General features: G+C 44.7%; 1 protein-coding gene across 1 annotated transcript; it reads left to right on the forward strand.

The window, feature by feature from the left end:
• The first annotated feature begins 1,307 nt into the window (after positions 1 to 1,307).
• On the forward strand, positions 1,308 to 17,270 carry LAMP5 (lysosomal associated membrane protein family member 5). Its single transcript, XM_024559757.2, has 6 exons — positions 1,308 to 1,910; positions 2,419 to 2,591; positions 2,966 to 3,097; positions 3,214 to 3,319; positions 4,768 to 4,956; positions 16,378 to 17,270. The coding sequence occupies exons 1-6, from the start codon at positions 1,847 to 1,849 to the stop codon at positions 16,554 to 16,556; spliced, it is 843 nt and encodes a 280-aa protein (XP_024415525.1). The 5' UTR covers positions 1,308 to 1,846; the 3' UTR covers positions 16,557 to 17,270.
• Positions 17,271 to 18,662: the final 1,392 nt, after the last annotated feature.

The following is an 18,662-nucleotide window of genomic DNA, read 5'->3' on the forward strand; positions in this document are numbered from 1 at the left end:
GAGAGAGAATACATTGGCTTTATTACACGTGTTTCATTGTTTTCTAGTTTTTACAGCACTACCGGAAAATAACAATTGCTAGTATGACAAATTGCTAATATGACATAAATTTTACAACCTCCACTCTCAACTGATAATAATTGATTTTATATTAATCACAATTTTGCCTTAATTCTTTTATATATAATCATATATGTAGAGTTCTTGAGAAATGTTTGGATGAAATATCAAAATACAGAGATAAAAATGAAGATGTAAAAATATGTATCTAATTATTAATAGAGGAATAGGTTTGAAGAATAATTATATAGACACTTTGGAGTAAATGTTATGTCAAAATATTACTATACTTAAAAACAGCATTCTATACATTTCAGGCATGTGAATTAATGACAGAGATTGTAAATTTCCTTTTGTTATTTGGTCACTGAATAAAGATGCTTATGGAAATAAAAATATGGTGTGTTTTGGAATCAGAGTATTATATAAGAAAATATGATGATCCCTACAAAGTTAAGGCATGTGATTTTTCTATTTTAATTTTAACTGACCATGTGACATGTAGGAAGGTCATTTAATTTTTCTGAGCCTTAGTTTTAGGACATGTACAAGCACAATAATGTATATCTTCCCTTGACTGCTTTCTGAGGTTGTAGGAGGATCGGATTTGACAACACACATGAAAACACTTTGCAATTTTCCCCTTAATATGACATTGTTTTATGACCTCATATTACTGATTAGTCATAATAAAATTGTCTAAAAAATAAAATATTTGGAGTTCACTGTAACTGATGAGGGAGGCATGTCTGTTGCTGAAATAACTGTATTCTCATTGTTATTTATGGAGGAAAAAAAATAAGCTGCCAAGAATATAAATATAGGAATTAGCTAAGTAATATTTGTTTTTCAGTCCCATCAGAGGCTGAAGAGTAATATCAGTGTGTGTGCATGAGTGTGTTTACATAACTATGCAACATTACTGTTCTAAGAGACCCTAGATAACCCTCACAAATTTCAGGTACATTTACTTTGCTTTTGGCAGAGTAATCAGAGTATAATGAGGAGGGGTAGGTAGATGGCCCTAAAGTTCAGAGTCCTCATGCAACCCGAGAGCAGAGCTCACAGAAAGTAAGCCTGAATTGATATACTGCATTGACTGATGACCTCCTCTGAGGAGGTGCCAATTTAACTTTGAACCCATGAGCTCATTGTGAGCGCAGAAGAGAAGGGGATGTCTCCCAATGCAGGAAACTGTTGCCATAGCATTTTCCTTCTCTATTCCTGCCTACTCCTCCACCCCCAAAAGCAGCAACAATTTGTGCTCTACCGTTTTCTTTCAGGAGCCAGATGCATTTTCAGAAGCCAGGACTCCAGTGATGCGATTGTGATATCTAAACTGCTCTTGGTAGGGATATCGAATAAGTCCATTAAGTTTCCCAGGACAGAATCATCTTTGTGGATTCAACTGCAGAACAGGAAGCAGACTCGGGGAGAATTTTAGCACTCCCCCGCCCCCAATTTCATTGACCCTCTGCACAATCCAAGCCACAATCACTCCTGCAATACAACCTATTCCTTTCAGCACTCGTAGCCGTGGACAGCTCCCTCACCCCGCGGGTCCATTCCTCTGCAGTGAGCAGACTCGTGTTCAGCCTGCATCGGTCGGTGCGGCACCGGACACCAAGTCCTCGCCAGCGCTCACAGAACACGCGCTCCCTACCTCCTCCCTCTGGGCGCCCCCGCCCCTCGCTCACCTCGGCTCACTCCAGCGGCGACTTTCAGGGATTCCCTCTCGGACGGCCTCTGCAGCAGCACATCTGGCCTCATTCACTGCACGGCAGGCATGGATCTCCGAGGAAGAGCCGTTCTCAGCTGGAATAGACTTCGAGTTCTCCTGATGCTGTTCCGTGAGTAAACGTTTCGGCGACCGCGAGGGCAGAGTGCACCCTGCAGAGAATTGAGCCGGCATAGTAAAGTCAGTAGCTTACATTTTGCAGGGGTTTCTTTTTTTCCTTCGGGGTGGGGGAGGGGACCGAGGGCCTTCCTGCTAGTGGCGAGGAATTCCCCAGAGACCCACACACCTGTACGCCAGACGGAGTGCTGTACGGGCCTGCTTCGCAGGGTCAGAGCATCGACAAGGAGGATTTGGTTTAAAACCCTAAGATAAAGAAAAAGGCCAGTGGAGTTATAAATTAGTAAAGGCTTAGTGCTTAATTTACTTTTTAAAAAATATATAAATTAACAACAACGGAGTTGAATTTGTTGGCGCTGGGTTAGAGAAATGGCTCACAGAGCGCACAGCAGTCGTCAGGGAACTTTGTCAGCCCAGAGCCCGCAGACCACGATCTCCACACACTTGCCCAAGACGCGTGGGCTCCCCGAGCCTGGAACCGATAGGACTTTTTCCCCCTGCAGATACAATGGCTCGAATCATGGCAGAACAAGAAGTGGAAAATCTCTCAGGCCTTTCCACTAACCCTGAAAAAGATATATTTGTGGTGCGGGAAAATGGGACGACATGTCTCATGGCAGAGTTCGCAGCCAAATTTATTGTCCCTTATGATGTGTGGGCCAGCAATTATGTTGATGTAAGGAACCTTGTCCCTCCCAGCTTGCTCCTAGGGCTCCAGGGGCGAAGGGCACCCACCCTCAAGGCCCTATGAAGACCTGGGTCGCCCGCCTTGCTCCCTGAGCCCCTGCAGGCTGCTCCTGAATGCTGCATGTGGGTTCCGGCTTGTAACGCCTTCTGCTCGCCCTGCCTGCTTTGAAAGTAACCCCCCTCTCTGCTTCCCTAACGGCGGGGTCTGCACGTACAGCACCTAACCGCATGTTCCGGGACCTGGGAGCGCGCGCGCGCGCAAAGGAGCGCCCAGGCGTGCACCCCGGAGTTTGGACGCGCCGCCCTTTACAGCCCGCTCGGGGCCGGGTGCGCTGAGGGGGTGCGGGGCATCTGTGTTCCCAGCTTATCACGGAACAGGCTGATATCTCACTGACCCGGGGAGCTGAGGTGAAGGGCCGCTGTGGCCACAACGAGTCGGAGCTGCAGGTGTTCTGGGTGGATCGCGCATACGCGCTCAAAATGCTGTTTGTAAAGGTAACTCTGAGCAGAGGGGGCGCAGACTCCCGGGCGGGTGTGGGCAGGGGCTGCCCTTTGGTTTCTCCACCCAGAAGTCGCAGGGGCGGTTGATGCGCTCCTCCCCCACTCGGCAGGAAAGTCACAACACGTCCAAGGGACCCGAGGCGACGTGGAGGCTGAGCAAGGTCCAGTTTGTGTACGACTCCTCCGAGAAGACCCATTTTAAAGACGCAGTCAGTGGTGAGTAGAGGTCAGCAAACCTGGGGAGAGAGCTTGGGAAAGCGTGGACACTACAATAACGCAGGCGTGGAAAGCGAATTCCGCAAGAAATTAGGAAATGTTCTGGAAACCGATCATGTCTTTGAGCTCCCAGGCCAAATCCGCCCTGGCTTGTTCTCCAGGACAGAGAAATGGAACGGCCGGTGGGTCCTCTGGACCTCTGACCTTGTAGATGCACAAGAAACCCCGGCCAGAAACAGCCAGTCGCCGGGGGTCCGATGCCGGATGAGACGTCTCCTGTGAGGGCCTGACTTCCCCTGGCAGCTTCAGGACGACCTCTTGTGATTTGTCCTTTAGGGAGGCTCAGAGAAGAACAAAGCTCTGTATATGTTTTCTGCTCCTGTTTTTTCCCCCCCTTTGGTTTTGTTTTTGTTTTTTTTTTTCATGTGCTCAAACTTGAAGGAGGCAGAATGACTCTCTCTTTCCGTCAGGACCTGATGGCCTCAGTCCCTTTTTGCGCCTGGCAGCAGGGCTCCCACGCCATCTTCCGTCATCGACTGCAGCCACTCAGAGCACGTTCTAAACCGTGGACTAATTATTAGCTTTTTCTGCCCATCATTCCCACAACTCACCCAGATTCTCCAAAAATATCGTGGCCAGAGGAATGCCCATTCCCCAAATAACAATGTTTGCGTTTGCAGGCACTGTCGAAGACCACATTTAAATTTATTTATTTGTTTGGTAAATTGTCGAATCTACTCATGATGAGGTCTTCGATCACCTGAACACCTGAGTTGGGAAAAGATTTTTATTGAGCCCATGAAAGACGACATGTCACTTGTCATTTACACCATCCCTTTTAACATCACAGCAGGAAAAAAAAGTGTTTTCTTATCTTCATCAAAATTCATATTCCAGCATTTTCCTGATTAAATTAGGGCCCCTTCCCTCACACACAAAAGGAAAAAGGGGGCGAGGGGTCAGGAAACAAACAAACAAAGTAGGCCGGTAAAGGAGAAAAAGGAAGTCGGCCTCCGGGGTAATATGTGTGCCAGGCCATCTGTCCAGGGCACCGGAAATCAGACAGGCTTTGAGAACGATATTTTATTCTTTGGGGACCAGTGTGAAATGTAAAACACCAAGCCCCTGTTCTGTGTATTTGGGATCCGTTGTAAGGTTTTACAGAGTAAACAGCGTTTTTAGGTACCATGCTCCTCTTCTAAGAAGAAATTCCAAAATTTCCCCAAATTCCATATTAATGTTTAAGGAGCTCCTGCTCATGAAGGAATGGGTGTGTTTGTTCTTTGACACCACCTGATGCCACAAGAAGAGCCTCAGCCCTGGCAAGGTGACACTGGAGGGGAGTTTGGAGCGGAGAGGCAAGAGCCGACCCTGGCTGGGGAGGTTAGGAGCAAGGGGGGCTCCGCCAGCCAGAGGGGCCTAACCATTGCTTTGGGTCTTCTCTGCAGCTGGGAAGCACACGGCCAACTCACATCACCTCTCAGCCTTGGTCACCCCAGCCGGAAAGTCCTATGAGTGTCAAGCTCAGCAGACCATTTCACTAGCCTCCAGCGACCCTCAGAAGACAGTCACCATGATCCTGTCCGCAGTCCACATCCAGCCCTTTGACATCATCTCTGATTTTGTCTTCAGTGAAGGTAGGTTGGTGGGAGGTGGGGGCAGAAGAAACGGAGGAGGGAAGGGAAGGCTGACTTCAGGATGGATGTGGAGAGGGATCTGCCAGGGGTCCAGGCTGCTGCCACCTGGATTTCCTCTAGGCTGTCATGACACTACTTCCTTCTATAATATTTTTCAAAGAATAAAAACAGTTAACTGAATCGTATCAACTTTCTTCAATGGCTCTTTTCCTCCTCCCCTCTCTCCTATCCTCCTTCACTTTGTTCTTCCCACACTTCCTTTATTTCTTCATCTTTCCCTACCTCTCTTCCTTTGCCAAAAGAAGACCTTGATAGGAAGAGAGGTAAGAAAGTCAATGCAAATCTTCCAATCAAAAAGCAGCTAAAAATCTCAGGTAGTTATCTAGAAAGCCATCAGTTGGAGAAGGGCCTTTGCTTCTGTGAGCCTCAATTTCTCCATGTTCTTTCAGATACTTCCGGCTGTAAGTTTTACCACTGTGAGTGCACATTTTTTTGTGGCTAGAATGCAAGAGGGTGTGTGTGTGTGTGTGTGTGTGTGTGTGTAGATCATGTGAATATCACAGAGAGAATTAGGAAGACCTGCCTCCATTTATCATTCACCTTGTAGGAGGGATACCCACAAAGCTCCAGGGAGGCATGGGTCCCTGATCTTCTCCCTCTGGATTGTAGAAGAAATACTTCTTCTCAGTCTGTGCTAGCCCCTGAAAGGGGATCAGACAGATTCAGGGCATCCACATTCTCTTAATTCTTTGCCTCCCAGCACAGGTAGGTCATGAAGGGAGTCCACCTTTCTGCAATTTGTCCAAGTGCGGCAATGATTTTCACTGGGCAAATGTAGGGAAAGGGAGTTCTTCGATTCATTTGTTGTCTCTCTCTTGTCTGGAGGAAGTTGTTAAAGACAGTTGCATATTCATTTTATTCCTCGTGGTTAAAAAATGGGAAGATATTCTGATTCTTTATGGATACCTTCTTATGGACTGGGCTCCCCAGGTGAATACAGCTATTCCAACATGCAGGATATTTGGGAATCTCCGTCTGTATCACACATAAATCATTGTCATTCCCCAAGGAATCCAGCTTTCATAAAATGCCCCTCCCACTCAAACTATACCAAATAGATCTACCCCCACCACTACCACATGATTATTCAGAAGGCATTTGAGAGTTCCTATGTCCTCGATAGAAGGGTTAGCTTCTTTTTCATCCTTGTATTTTTAGCACCTAATACCATGCTTGGCACATTGCAGCTGCCCAGGTACCTTTGGCTGAACTGATGTTCTGAAGCTGTGCACTCAGTTAATAGAGACTTCCAAATGCCTCAGTGCCAGACGAATCAATTTAATTGATTTAGTAAAATAGTGCCACACTGAGTTTTTTCATGGAAGGATGGGCTATTCCATTTTAATGTATTTTCTATGAAATTGAAACTAAACTCTGTGTCAAGACCTTAACATTTTTAATAACCTGCTTTTTAACCAAACTATTCATAAATGTAATAGTGTCTTTCTTAAACTGAAAGTATTAAATACACTTATAACTGGATTTGTGATTCTTGCCCAATAGTTTTGTATGCAAATATTGACTTGTGTAGTATCAGTCCCCAGGGCCCCTACTATAGATGCTTTTGAGTTTACATGGGTCCTTTCGGTAGTCTCTAGTGCCTTTTTGATTTTTGCTGGTCAGCTCTTCTTTGGCACTTCTTTACCTCTTGGTCCTACTGGCCCTGTAATAGCTGCTTTTACTAGTTTCTTACCGTAACCTTGCCCTAATCCACCTGATTATTTCTAAGTTGTTGCTTATAGTTGTTCATGGACTGAGAAATCGAAGCGTATGGATGTTTAGAATTGTGTGCAATGTAAGAGTAAATGAATTCTGAATAAGAACCAGAGCTGCTTTCCTAAAAATTGTTGAAGTTCATGGCATGGAACTAATGACACCTTTTGTTTGTAGAGCAGTTTTTTAATCCACTTCCAGACCCTGGACAGGCGCGATAGACTTGGAGAGTTTGTAACCATATGTAACTTCCTCAATGCAGACACATTAAGCAGAAGCAAATTGCACCTGTCTCGCCCAGGCTTTTCTGGGTAATAATTAGGATGTTCCCTTCTGTACGGCACCCTGGAGTTTCAGCCTTGATACTCCGGGGAGGAGGAAGCCCCATTCAGAGTCACTCACTGGATCCATGTGCCTTTGTGTGGTAGGGATTCTTTTGTTCCTGGCTCCTCCTGTCTGCGCCTCTCGGCCCTGCCCCCCACTGTGTTTTGTGAGAGACTATTCGATTTGATTTGGTGGAATTCAAAAGATTTCTTTTGCCCCCGCATTCCCCAGAATAAACACTCAGGAGGCCCTGGATGTGTTGAAATGCCTGTGTGCGTGTGAGTGGAGAGTGCTTGTCAGGTGTGTGTATGTGTGTGCGTGTGTGTTGGGGAGTGTCTGGTCATATATCTGTATGCCTGCTGCCCATGAACTGTGTCCATGCAGTTCATCATGTATGTGCCTGAGCCACAGTTTCAGGGTTTCTAATGAAGAATCTATTCCCTGTATAAGGCGGTCATACCTGGCAGCCTGCAGTTTCACACCTGCAGTTTATAGACTGAGAAAAACAAGGAAGGGTCAGGGAAGTGCATTAGGGGACACGCACAGGGGCCTCTCTCAGGTCAAATGAGGGTTGACATCTTTGTCACACAACTCCCTTTAGAGCATTGAGCTTGGTTACTGCACTAATCCCCAGCAGAAATCTCTTCACCCAGCATTTCTCCAACTGTAGTGTGCACACAAATCTTCCGTGGCAGTGTGCACAACTGCAGTGTGCACACAAATCTTCCGAGGCAGTGTGCACAACTGCGGCGATCTCGTTAACATACAGAGTTTGGTTCAGTAGGTCTGCGGGCAGGGACCAAGGTGCTCCATTCCTAGCAAGCTCCCTGGTGATGATGCTCCTGGTCTGTGGAATACTGTGGAGGTGGGGTGGGAGGTGGGGGGTTTTGAGCTTATTGAGGAGAAGTTATGACCGTGAGAGGCAGTAACACACAAACTTTATTGCATGGTGCTTGGACAGGGTTGCATGAAAAGGAAACTCCTCAGAGCATGGGACTGTGCAGAGGGCAGCACCTCATGGACCACCCTCCAGAGGGAAGGAGAACAGCGGGCCTCCTGGAGGAGGAGGAGTATTGGGAGAGGGCTTACGTGCCTAGGTGGTATGTGTCACTCAGCAGCACTGTGAGGAACCTCTGGGTCAGAGAGCTGTGAGGGGCAGCAAAGAGGCTCCAGGCCTTATAACTACAGGGCCCTATCTTATCAATGGGTGACAGCTGTTGGTTGAGGTTTGTTATGCAAAGCAGATAGGCTCTAAATGGCTAAAATCTGCTTGTTTGGACTGTTGTAAAAATAATTGGATGTGTAAAATTTGAGTTTGGCGCTGGAGGGCTTTGCAGCTAATGGATCTCTGTCTTCAGTGAGGAAATAAACCACCTAGGAGCCGATACACAGAGGCTGTGTTGGCTCATTTCCATAACAAATACACCTTGTATGTCATCTACCAGCCTGCAGTCCAAGGCACCCCTTGTTTCTCAGTTGGGTTGGATTAACTTGCCCTCCCACAGTTAATTCCTTGTGTGTCCCTTGGAAGGTCCCGGAGATTTCTGTCTCAAATAGGGTGGGGGACGCCACCCTGGGAAAAACAGATCAGTCTAAGTAGTGGAATGGCTTGAACTGAAGGCAGCTTTTATGCGTAATGACAAGAGCAGCATGGCAGAATATGAGGGGGCCTCTGTTCCTCTTTATTGGAGACTCAGGTTTAACAGGCATTTGAAAGTTACCATATAGGCTGGTCCCTTTTTAACTCTCAAGAAGGAAAAACAAAGCAAGCTGTGAAGAAGGTACTGAGACCCCTGCTTACAGTGGAGAAGCCGAGGCTCAGAGAAGTGAAGGTACTGCTGAAGGCTGCACTCCTCCTGGCGGCCAGGGCTGGGCCCAGAACCTGTCTTTGGGTATCAGATCCTGTGCTCTTAGCCTCTCAGAGCCTCAGCTGCTTCTGCTGAGCAACTATAATCAATTTGTGGATGCAGGAGGCACCCTTAGACAGGTTGTCGGGCACGCTGGACTCATGAGCTTTTTATCATTGCTGTGAACAGAGTGATTGGGAGATGCCACCTGATCTGTATTTTATCCAGAACTGTGGGAAAAATGATTTGTGGCCTAGTGGAAATGAATGTGCCTTACCTTTCTCCGTACACCACCCTCAGGAGGTGCGCTGTGGTTAGCTGTCATGCCACATGAAGGCAGGGTTTGCTGATGCTGATTCAAAGAGTTATGTAGACCTGTGATTTACTTGGCACCTGCCAGCCAAGAAACATGTCACCCTGGGTAGTTGCTCTTCAGGGCCTCTTATACAAGCACCCACAAAGAGATATTAAAACTGCTGAGAGCTGGGTTGAAGGTACTATATGGAGCCCCAGTGTAGGGCCACGTTGCTGGCAGTCTTAGAATCCTGTGTTCCCGGTACTGTCCTGGAACATAGTGATTCCATTTGGGTTCCCCAGAAGCAGATCCTAAGGTTATACATAAGTGCAAGTAGTATATTTACAAGGTAGTTCTAGAAAGCCCTGGTAGGCGATTGGGGAAGTGAGATAGGAAGGCAAGGCAGCCAGCACAGGTGCATTAATGAGCAAGATGCTCTGGTGGGCACCTGGGGTCACACTGCTGGAACCTCTGAGTCTCGGGAGAGGCTATAAAAACCGCCTTGGTTATCTCACCTGAGGTGGGGGTGGGGGGTAGCATTTACCTGCCAACTCCCATCCACTCAGATTAGGCGGCATCTATGAGTCATGCTGTTAGGAATGTTAAAAGCCACGATCAAAAGCTAATGAATTCAGGGTACCCGACAACCTTTCCAATGGCTGCTGAGGTGGAGGGACAGGTATTGACTCTGGGATGTCTAACTCGCCTTGCAGTCAAAATCCACGGGACTGTGTGGCAATGGTGACTGTCAAGGGAACAAGACATTATTCATGGTTGCTACACCTAGGTACTGGGAGATAAAAACGTTCCCTGCTCTGGTGGAACTTGCAGGCTGGTGGGAAAGAGTTTGTACAGCTGCTCCTTGTGCATGCACGTTCCTGGCACACAGGGGCTTCAGTCAGTACTGGCTTCTGTTGTCTTTTTTATCACTAGTGCCTACATTTTGGTGAAAGTATCTCCTTATCTCCAGCCAAAGTTCTCCAGCCCACTCATCTGAACAACTCAGTATGCAAGATATACTTTGCTGAGGTTACAGGAGTTCAGAGCCAGCCCAGAGAAAATACAGAAAGAGGGGCAACCCCCTTCCTTTAGCTGTACTGTCAGACAGTGAAGGAAGCATGGGAAGCAAAAGGCTGCCTCCTCCTGGGACAGAAATAGTCTATGGCATTCGCAGAGCTTGAGAAAGCAGACAGCTTGCCTCTTGGCCCATTGCCCACCTCAGTGCTCTTCATTTGGGGTGCAATGAAGAATTCTTGGACTTCGTTTGCCTCAGGGAGTAAATACAACATTAAAATGCAGTGCTTTTCAAATGGAACAAAACAAAATAAAACTCATGTACAGAAAACAGAATCTACGATGAATCAGGGTTTCAGTGGGGGACACCGGGTTTATGGATGATGTGACCATAGTTGGAAAGTGGAAGCTGGCAATAGGTCACCCGATGGTGTCTAATCTGTCTTCCTGTGGTTCTTTTCAATGACTAGGCTGGATGTTGCCTTATCCAGCCACAGGCCATCACCCCGAGCCCCTGTGCTGTGTGCTCCAGAACTCTGAGTCCAGCCAGGACAGAGGCATGAGGGACCCCAAGGCCTCTGGAGGTGGACAGGGAGTAAGGGGTCTCAGAGCATCCAAAGTCAGATTTGATCTGGGCTGAACCAAGAGGTGTTCTTCTTCCAGGCAGAGATGTAGGGCCTCCCTTGTTTTATAAACCATGGGTGGTACAATCAGTTTACTGCACAGGATCTTAACCCTGGGGTTCATGGCGTTCGTGGATAGAATTCAGGGGGTCTGTAAATTTCACTGGGAAATAGTTCATCTCTATTTCCACTAATTTCTAATTAATATTTAACATTTCCTTCTACTATAAATGAAGGCAACAACCCACAGTAGTATTAGTATTACCTGTGTCTTTGTCACAAATAGAAATCATAGATATTTTCGTTCACATTAGTTTGTGCAGATCTTGGAAAGTAACAGTTACGCTTCTTATCTCAGCCAGTATATATGTGTATTAACAAACAATTACATATATTACTGTGTCCCAAATGATTTAAAGATATTTTGATAGCTGAATTTTAGTGTAATCTGTTTTCTTTATAATCTTACATATTTTACTTTTATATATTTTATAAGCATTATTCTGAGGAGTTATAGTTTCATCATACTAGCACAAAAAAAGATTATAATCTCTGCTTTAGCGAGTCATGGCCAGCACTGTTTTAAGTGAAAGACTAGAGTATAAATTATTAGACACGCAAAGTAGGGATAACTTTGGTTTCAGTTATGTGTGTACACATCTATTCTGATTTGTAATGTAGTTTTTTTCTCCCTATGGGTCAGAGGCAGTTTGAAAACACTAGTTTAAGCCCAAAAGGGAAATACAAGTCATTTATGGGTCCACAGTCTCTCATCTAAACCCCTGGATGATTTTTCTGAATTCAGAATATTACAGATTTTAGGAAGAAAATACAGTGCGTAATTCATGTGCAGTAGTCCCCCCCTTATCTGAGATCTTGGTTTCCACAGTTTCAGTCACCTACAGTCAACCGTGGTCCAAACATATTAAATGGACAATGCCAGAAGTAAACAATTCATAAGTCTTGGGCAATGTTCTGAGCAGCATGACGAAATACCTCGCTGTCCCACTTCATCCCACCTGGGACGTGAATCACGCCTTTGTCCAGCATACCCACGCTGCCTATGCTCCCTGCCATTAGTCGCTCAGGAGCTGTCCAGGTTATCACACGGACGACTGCGGTTATTGCAGGGCTGTGTTCAAGCATCCCTTAGGACCTGTAACAGCACGCCAGCTCACAAGGCCCTTGTCCTTCAGCGCCCTTCCTCTCATCACGCAGGCTCGTGTCACCACACATCATCTCGTGAGGAAGGTATTGCAATAAGTATCTTGAGAGAGAGCCCGCAGGCATGTAATTGGTAGTATAGTATATTGTTATAATCGTTCCATGTCATTTTAGGTATTGATCATGTCCAGTGTGCTTAATTTGTAAATCACTTAGGTATCATGGGTGTGTGTGTAGAGGAAAATCATTTCATTTGTATTCTTCACAATTTCAGGCATTCACTGGGGGGCTTGGAACATATCCCCTTTGGGTAAAGAAGGACTCTTGTATTGCGGAAGACCCCAGAAAAGTTGGGGCAGCCCCCCGTCATCAAATATATTATCTTTATCCTGCAGTGAAACACGTGAGTCTTCACACTAAGTAGGATGAGTGAGAATCACGAGCAGTCAGTCCACTGTTAGCTCTAGTCAGGTTTTGCTGCCAAATGAGTGATAACAAAATAGTTTTGGTTTCCAGACGTTGTGGATTTTGGAATGATGGATAAGGGATAGTGGACTCAGGAATTTCCCTTTATTTGACCTCTTAGGGGAAGGGGACGGGTGAGGATTCAGTATTTTTTATGATACTTTTTTAGATCCCCTATTTTCCCGTGATTACTTTTGATGTGTCCGTAATTTAATAACCCATTAGATATCACTTCCTGTTCTGTGTTTAGTTCAAGTTTCTTCCTAAAGCAACAAAAACTTTGTCAAGAAATACAACACAGGCCCTGGCCGGGTATTTTAGTGGTTAGAGTGTTGTCCCGATGCGCCAAGGTTGCGGGTTTGATTCCCTGGTCCGAACACATACTGGAATCAACCAATGATGCATAATAAGTAGAACAACAAATCGATGTTTCTCTCTCTGAAGTCAACAAATAAAAATTAAAAAAAGAAACACAGCAGTAACTTAACTATATATATATTTTAAAAATATACATTTTTTGCCAAAATATATTGTGCTTTTCTTCTCTGTGTACTTTAAAGGATGGGATATGAGGTGTTACTTCTCATAACTACTTCTAATAACCAAAGTTATTACCATTTAAAAATAACTTCTGGCACTATGATTCTGACGCCAAATCCGGTATGTGGTGTTTTTTCTCAACTGACAAGCAATTTTCTGACCCTGACTGGGAGTCCTATGACTCACCTCAATTCTGACACAATCCACCTGGAGCTATTATCCGATCCCACAGGGTAAAAACTCAGTCCTACGAGCCTCATCCTCCCTCCCCACTTCGGACTACAATCTGACCAACCTGCTATGTGTATGTTGGAGGTTTCCATGACCTTCTCCTCAGGTTCGATGAATTGGCTAGAGTGGCTCAGAGAATCCAGAGAAACATCTTACATCTTAGGTCACCCCTTATTACAAAGGGAGCTTCCAGGCCTCTCTGAGCACGCCGTTCTCCCCGAGTGTCCATGGGCTCACCAACCAGAAGTTGTCTGAACCCTGTCCTTTTGGATTTTTATAGAGGCTTCCATTACAGAGGTACAATTGATTGCATCATTGGCAATTGGTGACAGAACTAAATCTCCAGGCTCTCTCCCCTCCCAGAACTCAGGGAGTTGGGGCTGAAAGTTCCAACCCTTTAATCACAGGGTTCGTTTTCCTGGCAACCAGCCCCCATCCTTAGGTGACCTGGGGACTTCCCAAAGTCCCCTCATTAATATAAACTCAGGTGTGGTTGAAGGGGGCTTGCTATGAATATCAAGGTACGAGTTTGCCGCAGAAATTGAGCAAACCCCACAATGGTAACATAACATGGACAATGGGGAGTTGTGGTGAGGAAAACAAATAACCTTTGTTATTAACAAAATCTCTACCCCAGAGGACTCCATTTCCACTCATTGGTCTCTTCAAAGAGGCAATGCGAGATCATGGGGGGGAAAAGCCCAGCCTCTGACTATGGGGTTATAGGCCCAGAGCTGTCCTTGGTGCACCTTGTAACTACAGCAAGTCCTTTCCCTGGGGAAACAGGTGTATTTGGCCACAAAGTGTAGGACTCACTAGCACTGAATCAAAGAGTGAAAGAGGCAAGTCCCCTACTCATTCTTTTCAGTCCTTCTGGTTGTAATGAAAAGACTCAGTTTAGTGCTAATAGATCTCTAACATTTGCCAAAATATCTTTTTTAAAAAAAACTAGTTATAATTTTTTAAGTTGGGGAATGTATGAATGTATGTTTACATATTTATTTTAAACAGTTTTATTCAGGTATAATTGAAATACAATAAACTGTACATATTTAAATGTACGATTTGATAAATACTGACTTAGAGCTACAGAACTAGTTATGAAGCCATCACTACAGTTCAGGAATATCAACATATCCATCACCCCAAAAGTATCCTCATACCCCTTTGTAATAAGTATCCAACTCACTGGGTTTTCAGAGACTGAATGTACCTCCGTGGCCAGTATGCAGACAGACCCACAGAGCCCAGAACCCTCCTTTCAACTGCCTTGTGATTTGGCAGCCTCTGAGTGCCAGCGGCTCACGTCTGGTATGGGCCTGACCCTAACTCAAATCCTAGCTCATGTCTGCTGAGTACTGCCCTGACTACGCTGTTGAGTTAGGCTGCGTGAGTTCAGACTGGGACTTCATTTACCCCTGGACAAATTCCTTAGTTCCTTCTGCCTCGGTTACCTTATGTGTGAAATGGGTACAATGGTGTTTGTCTCATGGAATTCTTAGGAAGACTAACTGAGACAATCTTTGTACTTGGAACTGAAAGTTCATTTAAGGACCAGGCATGGTAAGGACGAGCTTTTTAAAAGCTGCATATTTGCCTGTGATTTTTCGGAGAGAAAAGACCCCTGGGGCTCAGGCCTTATCCTCCTTTCTGTTGCTCTCAGGTGAGCTGAGGGGAGGAACTGTGTCAGCAGGGATTCTGGAGCATCCTGGCACACAGTAGTTGCTCCGTAATGTTCACTGGGTCATCTTGACTTGGGAACTTGGTCTTTATGAAGAGATATCTAAAACCTGCTCTATCCAGTTGTGGCTCATAATTTTGGTGGAAGACCCTAGTTACCCACAGGGAGCATAGCGGCCTGAGTAAGCATGTACTGGTCTCTGGGAAGGCACTCCCGGTCAGCTCTACAAAGTGTCTACCTGGTTCCATTTCAAAACGGAGACACAGGGCTATTGAACTGTTTTGAATTTTAAGAGAGTAAAAGTAGCATCAGCCCTGTGTGCTGGTGACCTTTTCCTTCTTGATCTAGGTGCTGGTTACATGGGACGTTCATTTGTGAAAATTCACAGAGTTCTGCACTTTTGTTTAAACATTTTAGTATATTTACATGTATTAAAATGCAAAACCCTAAAACATTTAGCGCAATGCACTTTTACCTACACTTGCAACTGTATTGCCCTCACCTAGATCAAGACACAGAATATTTCCACCACCCCTGAAAGTTCCCTTGTGTCCTGTTGCCCAGATATAAGCACCTTTAGGATTTTAATCACCACGGATTAGTCCTATCTGTTCTTCAACATCATGTAAATGGCATCACACAATACGGACTCTTCTGTGTCTGACAGTTTTCATTCAACGTATTTTTGTGATTCATCCATTTTGTTATGTGCAGCCATAGTTCACTTCTTTTTACTATTGATTAATATCCTGTAATATGAATATATTAGTTTATTTATCCATTCTATTTTAATGGCCATTTGATTGTTTCTAGTTTTAGGCTAGATGAATAAAGCTTCTATGAACATGTACGTTCAAGTCTTTTTGTGTCCATGTGTTTTCATTACTCCTAAGTAAATGCCCAGGAGTGGAATGTTTGGTTATATGGTAGGTGTTTTTGCCTTAATTAGAAAGCACTAAACTGTTTTACAAAGTGTTTGTACCATTTTCCATCAATGGTGTGTGAGAGTTCCAGTTGCTTCCTATTATTGCCAACACTTGTTATTTTCAGACTTTTTAAAGCTGTATATTCGTGTGCAATTCTCTCTGTGTACATTACATCAAAGTACTTCAATAAAAACTTACAGAATTAAACCAACCATAAAACAATGGTGGTTGTATCTGATGCTAACACTCTGAAAATTGAAAAAAATCATTTGGATATTTTGTCAACATCTGCCAGGAATCTGATAACTGATGTTGCCCTATTTGATTGGTGTATTTTTATTTTACATTATGCAAAAATACTGTGATTCAGCCTTAGAGTTTGTTGGGGAAATATTGTTTCTGAAAAAAAAAATGTCTTCCCAAAGGTTCCTTGACAGAGATTTTTATCTCCATTTTCTTTTTAGTTTTGGTAGGAGGACTTATGATTTAGTACCTTTTGACAGAACCTCACTGCTTTTCTTCTTCTTTACCATTTCAGAGCATAAATGCCCAGTGGATGAGCGGGAGCAGTTGGAAGAAACTTTGCCCCTGATTTTGGGGCTCATCCTGGGCCTCGTCATAGTGGTAACGCTGGCAATTTACCACATCCACCACAAAATGACTGCCAACCAGGTGCAGATCCCTAGGGACCGGTCCCAATATAAGCACATGGGCTAGGGGCCAATAAGCAGGCAGCCCCAAGCCCCACGCCCCACTACCCCAGCTGGATCAGGCAGAGAAACAAAAGCACTTTATCACCTTGTACATGGGATATACCAACATAGCCACAACTCAACAGTCCTGGGTATCCAAGGCTTGCTTGGCCAGCGTCCATGCTTACACCCAGGGATGGAGGGATTTTTTGGATTCACGGGGTGAATGGCAGTTGTTCTCTCTATGCTGGGGAATGGGGACGGAGGAGGTCAGCCAGCTTTCATGTTCATGGTGGCTGGGCTTTGACTCTCGAAGGAGCAACACGTACGACTCAGAGGGGTATCTAGACCCATACTTTACAGATTGGAAAGACATCTCTTTTGGGAAGACACCCCTTTAGGTTCAGAGGAATAGGGGGTGCTTTGCTCCCTTGAACACAGCTGGCTTACCCTACACAATTGTCAATGCACACAAAATACAACCTCATGCTCCCTGCAGCAAGACCCCTGAAAGTGATCCATGCTTCTGGCTGGCATTCTGCATGTCTAGTGATTGTCTTGGGAATGTTTCACTGCTACCCGCACACAGTGACTTCGCAGCACAAGAACCCGTTTGCTGTAACTATGCAGAGATGTTTGGACTTCATAGTGTGCCAGGTCCAAGTAAGGGGACCTGAAGAATCAATCAATCCATGTGAGCTTGTTTTTCAAAATGAATTAAAACCCACTACACTCTAAAGTTTGGCTGCTTTCTTGAAACAAGAAAACAACCCTACAATGGTTTCTTTGGCATCCAGAGGAGAGAGGGGAATGATAAAAATGGGCTTTCCATTTCTGCAAGAGGAAAAGCGAAGAGAGGGCAGAGAGGCTTTGAAGGGCAAGGTGGCCTTTCCAGGTTAAAAACCATGGATTTATTCTGGCAAATAGAAGTTGTTTTATTTGATGGCACCTCTTGAACAATTGGCCTGATGTTGCTTCTGATGCTTTTTGGCCTTGAGTTTGGTATTTCACTTTGGATTAAAAAGCTGGCCTGAATATGGTCACCTAGGTTGAATTTCATTTGAAGTAAAATGCAATTTATTGAAACTTCCTAGAGAAATGTACATTGTTCAAATTTTCCTCAGTTTCTAAATAATCATTTTTTAGAAGATCTGAGAAGGGGAAGAGGAAATCCTGTTCTCTGGTGTTAAGGTGGAAACCCTCCCACCCCACATACACGGTCTCCACCACGAGAGGCAGCATGAATGAGTCCATCTTCCCAAGTCTTCAACTGCTGACGATAGAGTATCCTTAGAAGTTCATTGTCCCAGCAAATCTTGATAAGTGTCAGGTGGTTGCTGTTCTGTTATCCATTTGTGTGGTACTTTTTTAGTATCAGTCTTTCGGTCTTAATGATCTCTCTTCAGTGCCTGTCTGGTAACAGTGAGGAAAAAGCCCTGATTTCTCATAAAACTTCCATGTTGCACAGGGAAAAGGGGATGCCTTTGGTGCTGGTGGACATCTCCCCATGGTTCACTCCATTCTGTCATCTGTGATCATCTTACCTCCTTGCTCCATACTTGACAGCCCTTTCCTTTTTAGCATCTCATGTATTTTTTTTTTCAAACTTCGTATTTATTGGAACCACCCAAGGATTTGGGGAGAAATAGGCCCTTAGATGTATGTATGTGTAACCCCTTCAGAAAAACCTTTTAGAACTTTGAGCCATACATCTGAAAACTCCATATTTACTTAATTTACTTTCACAACAGTAAATTTGTGTTTTTAAATTTTATTTATTTTTAAAGGGTTTTATTTATTTATTTTTAGAGAGAGGGGAAGGGAGGGAGAAAGAAAGGGAGAGAAACATTTATGTGAGAGAGAGACATTGATCGATTGCTTCTCATATGTGCCCTGTCTGGGACCAAACCCACAATCCAGGCGTGCGCCCTGACAGGGAATTGAACTGGCAACCTTTTGCTTTGTGGGACGAAGCCCAACCAACTGAGCCATACCAGCCATGGCAGTAAATTTGTTTTTGTTTTTAAATTTACTTTCACAAAACATAGGACTCTATTAGTTTTGGTATTGTCATTTATTTAACAGTTTTTGAGCACCTACTGAATGCAGGCTAAGTGTTGGGTGTACGGCA

This window comes from Desmodus rotundus, chromosome 6, assembly GCF_022682495.2.
Source record: "Desmodus rotundus isolate HL8 chromosome 6, HLdesRot8A.1, whole genome shotgun sequence".
Taxonomy (NCBI): Eukaryota; Metazoa; Chordata; class Mammalia; order Chiroptera; family Phyllostomidae; genus Desmodus; species Desmodus rotundus.

Excerpts from the sequence above, each read along its gene's own strand:
- LAMP5 (XM_024559757.2), top strand. The coding sequence starts at position 1,847 with ATGGATCTCCGAGGAAGAGCCGTTCTCAGCTGGAATAGACTTCGAGTT. Across the intron at positions 3,320-4,767 it reads TTTTAAAGACGCAGTCAGTG|CTGGGAAGCACACGGCCAAC; the intron begins GTGAGTAGAGGT and ends TCTTCTCTGCAG. Across the intron at positions 4,957-16,377 it reads TGATTTTGTCTTCAGTGAAG|AGCATAAATGCCCAGTGGAT; the intron begins GTAGGTTGGTGG and ends TTACCATTTCAG.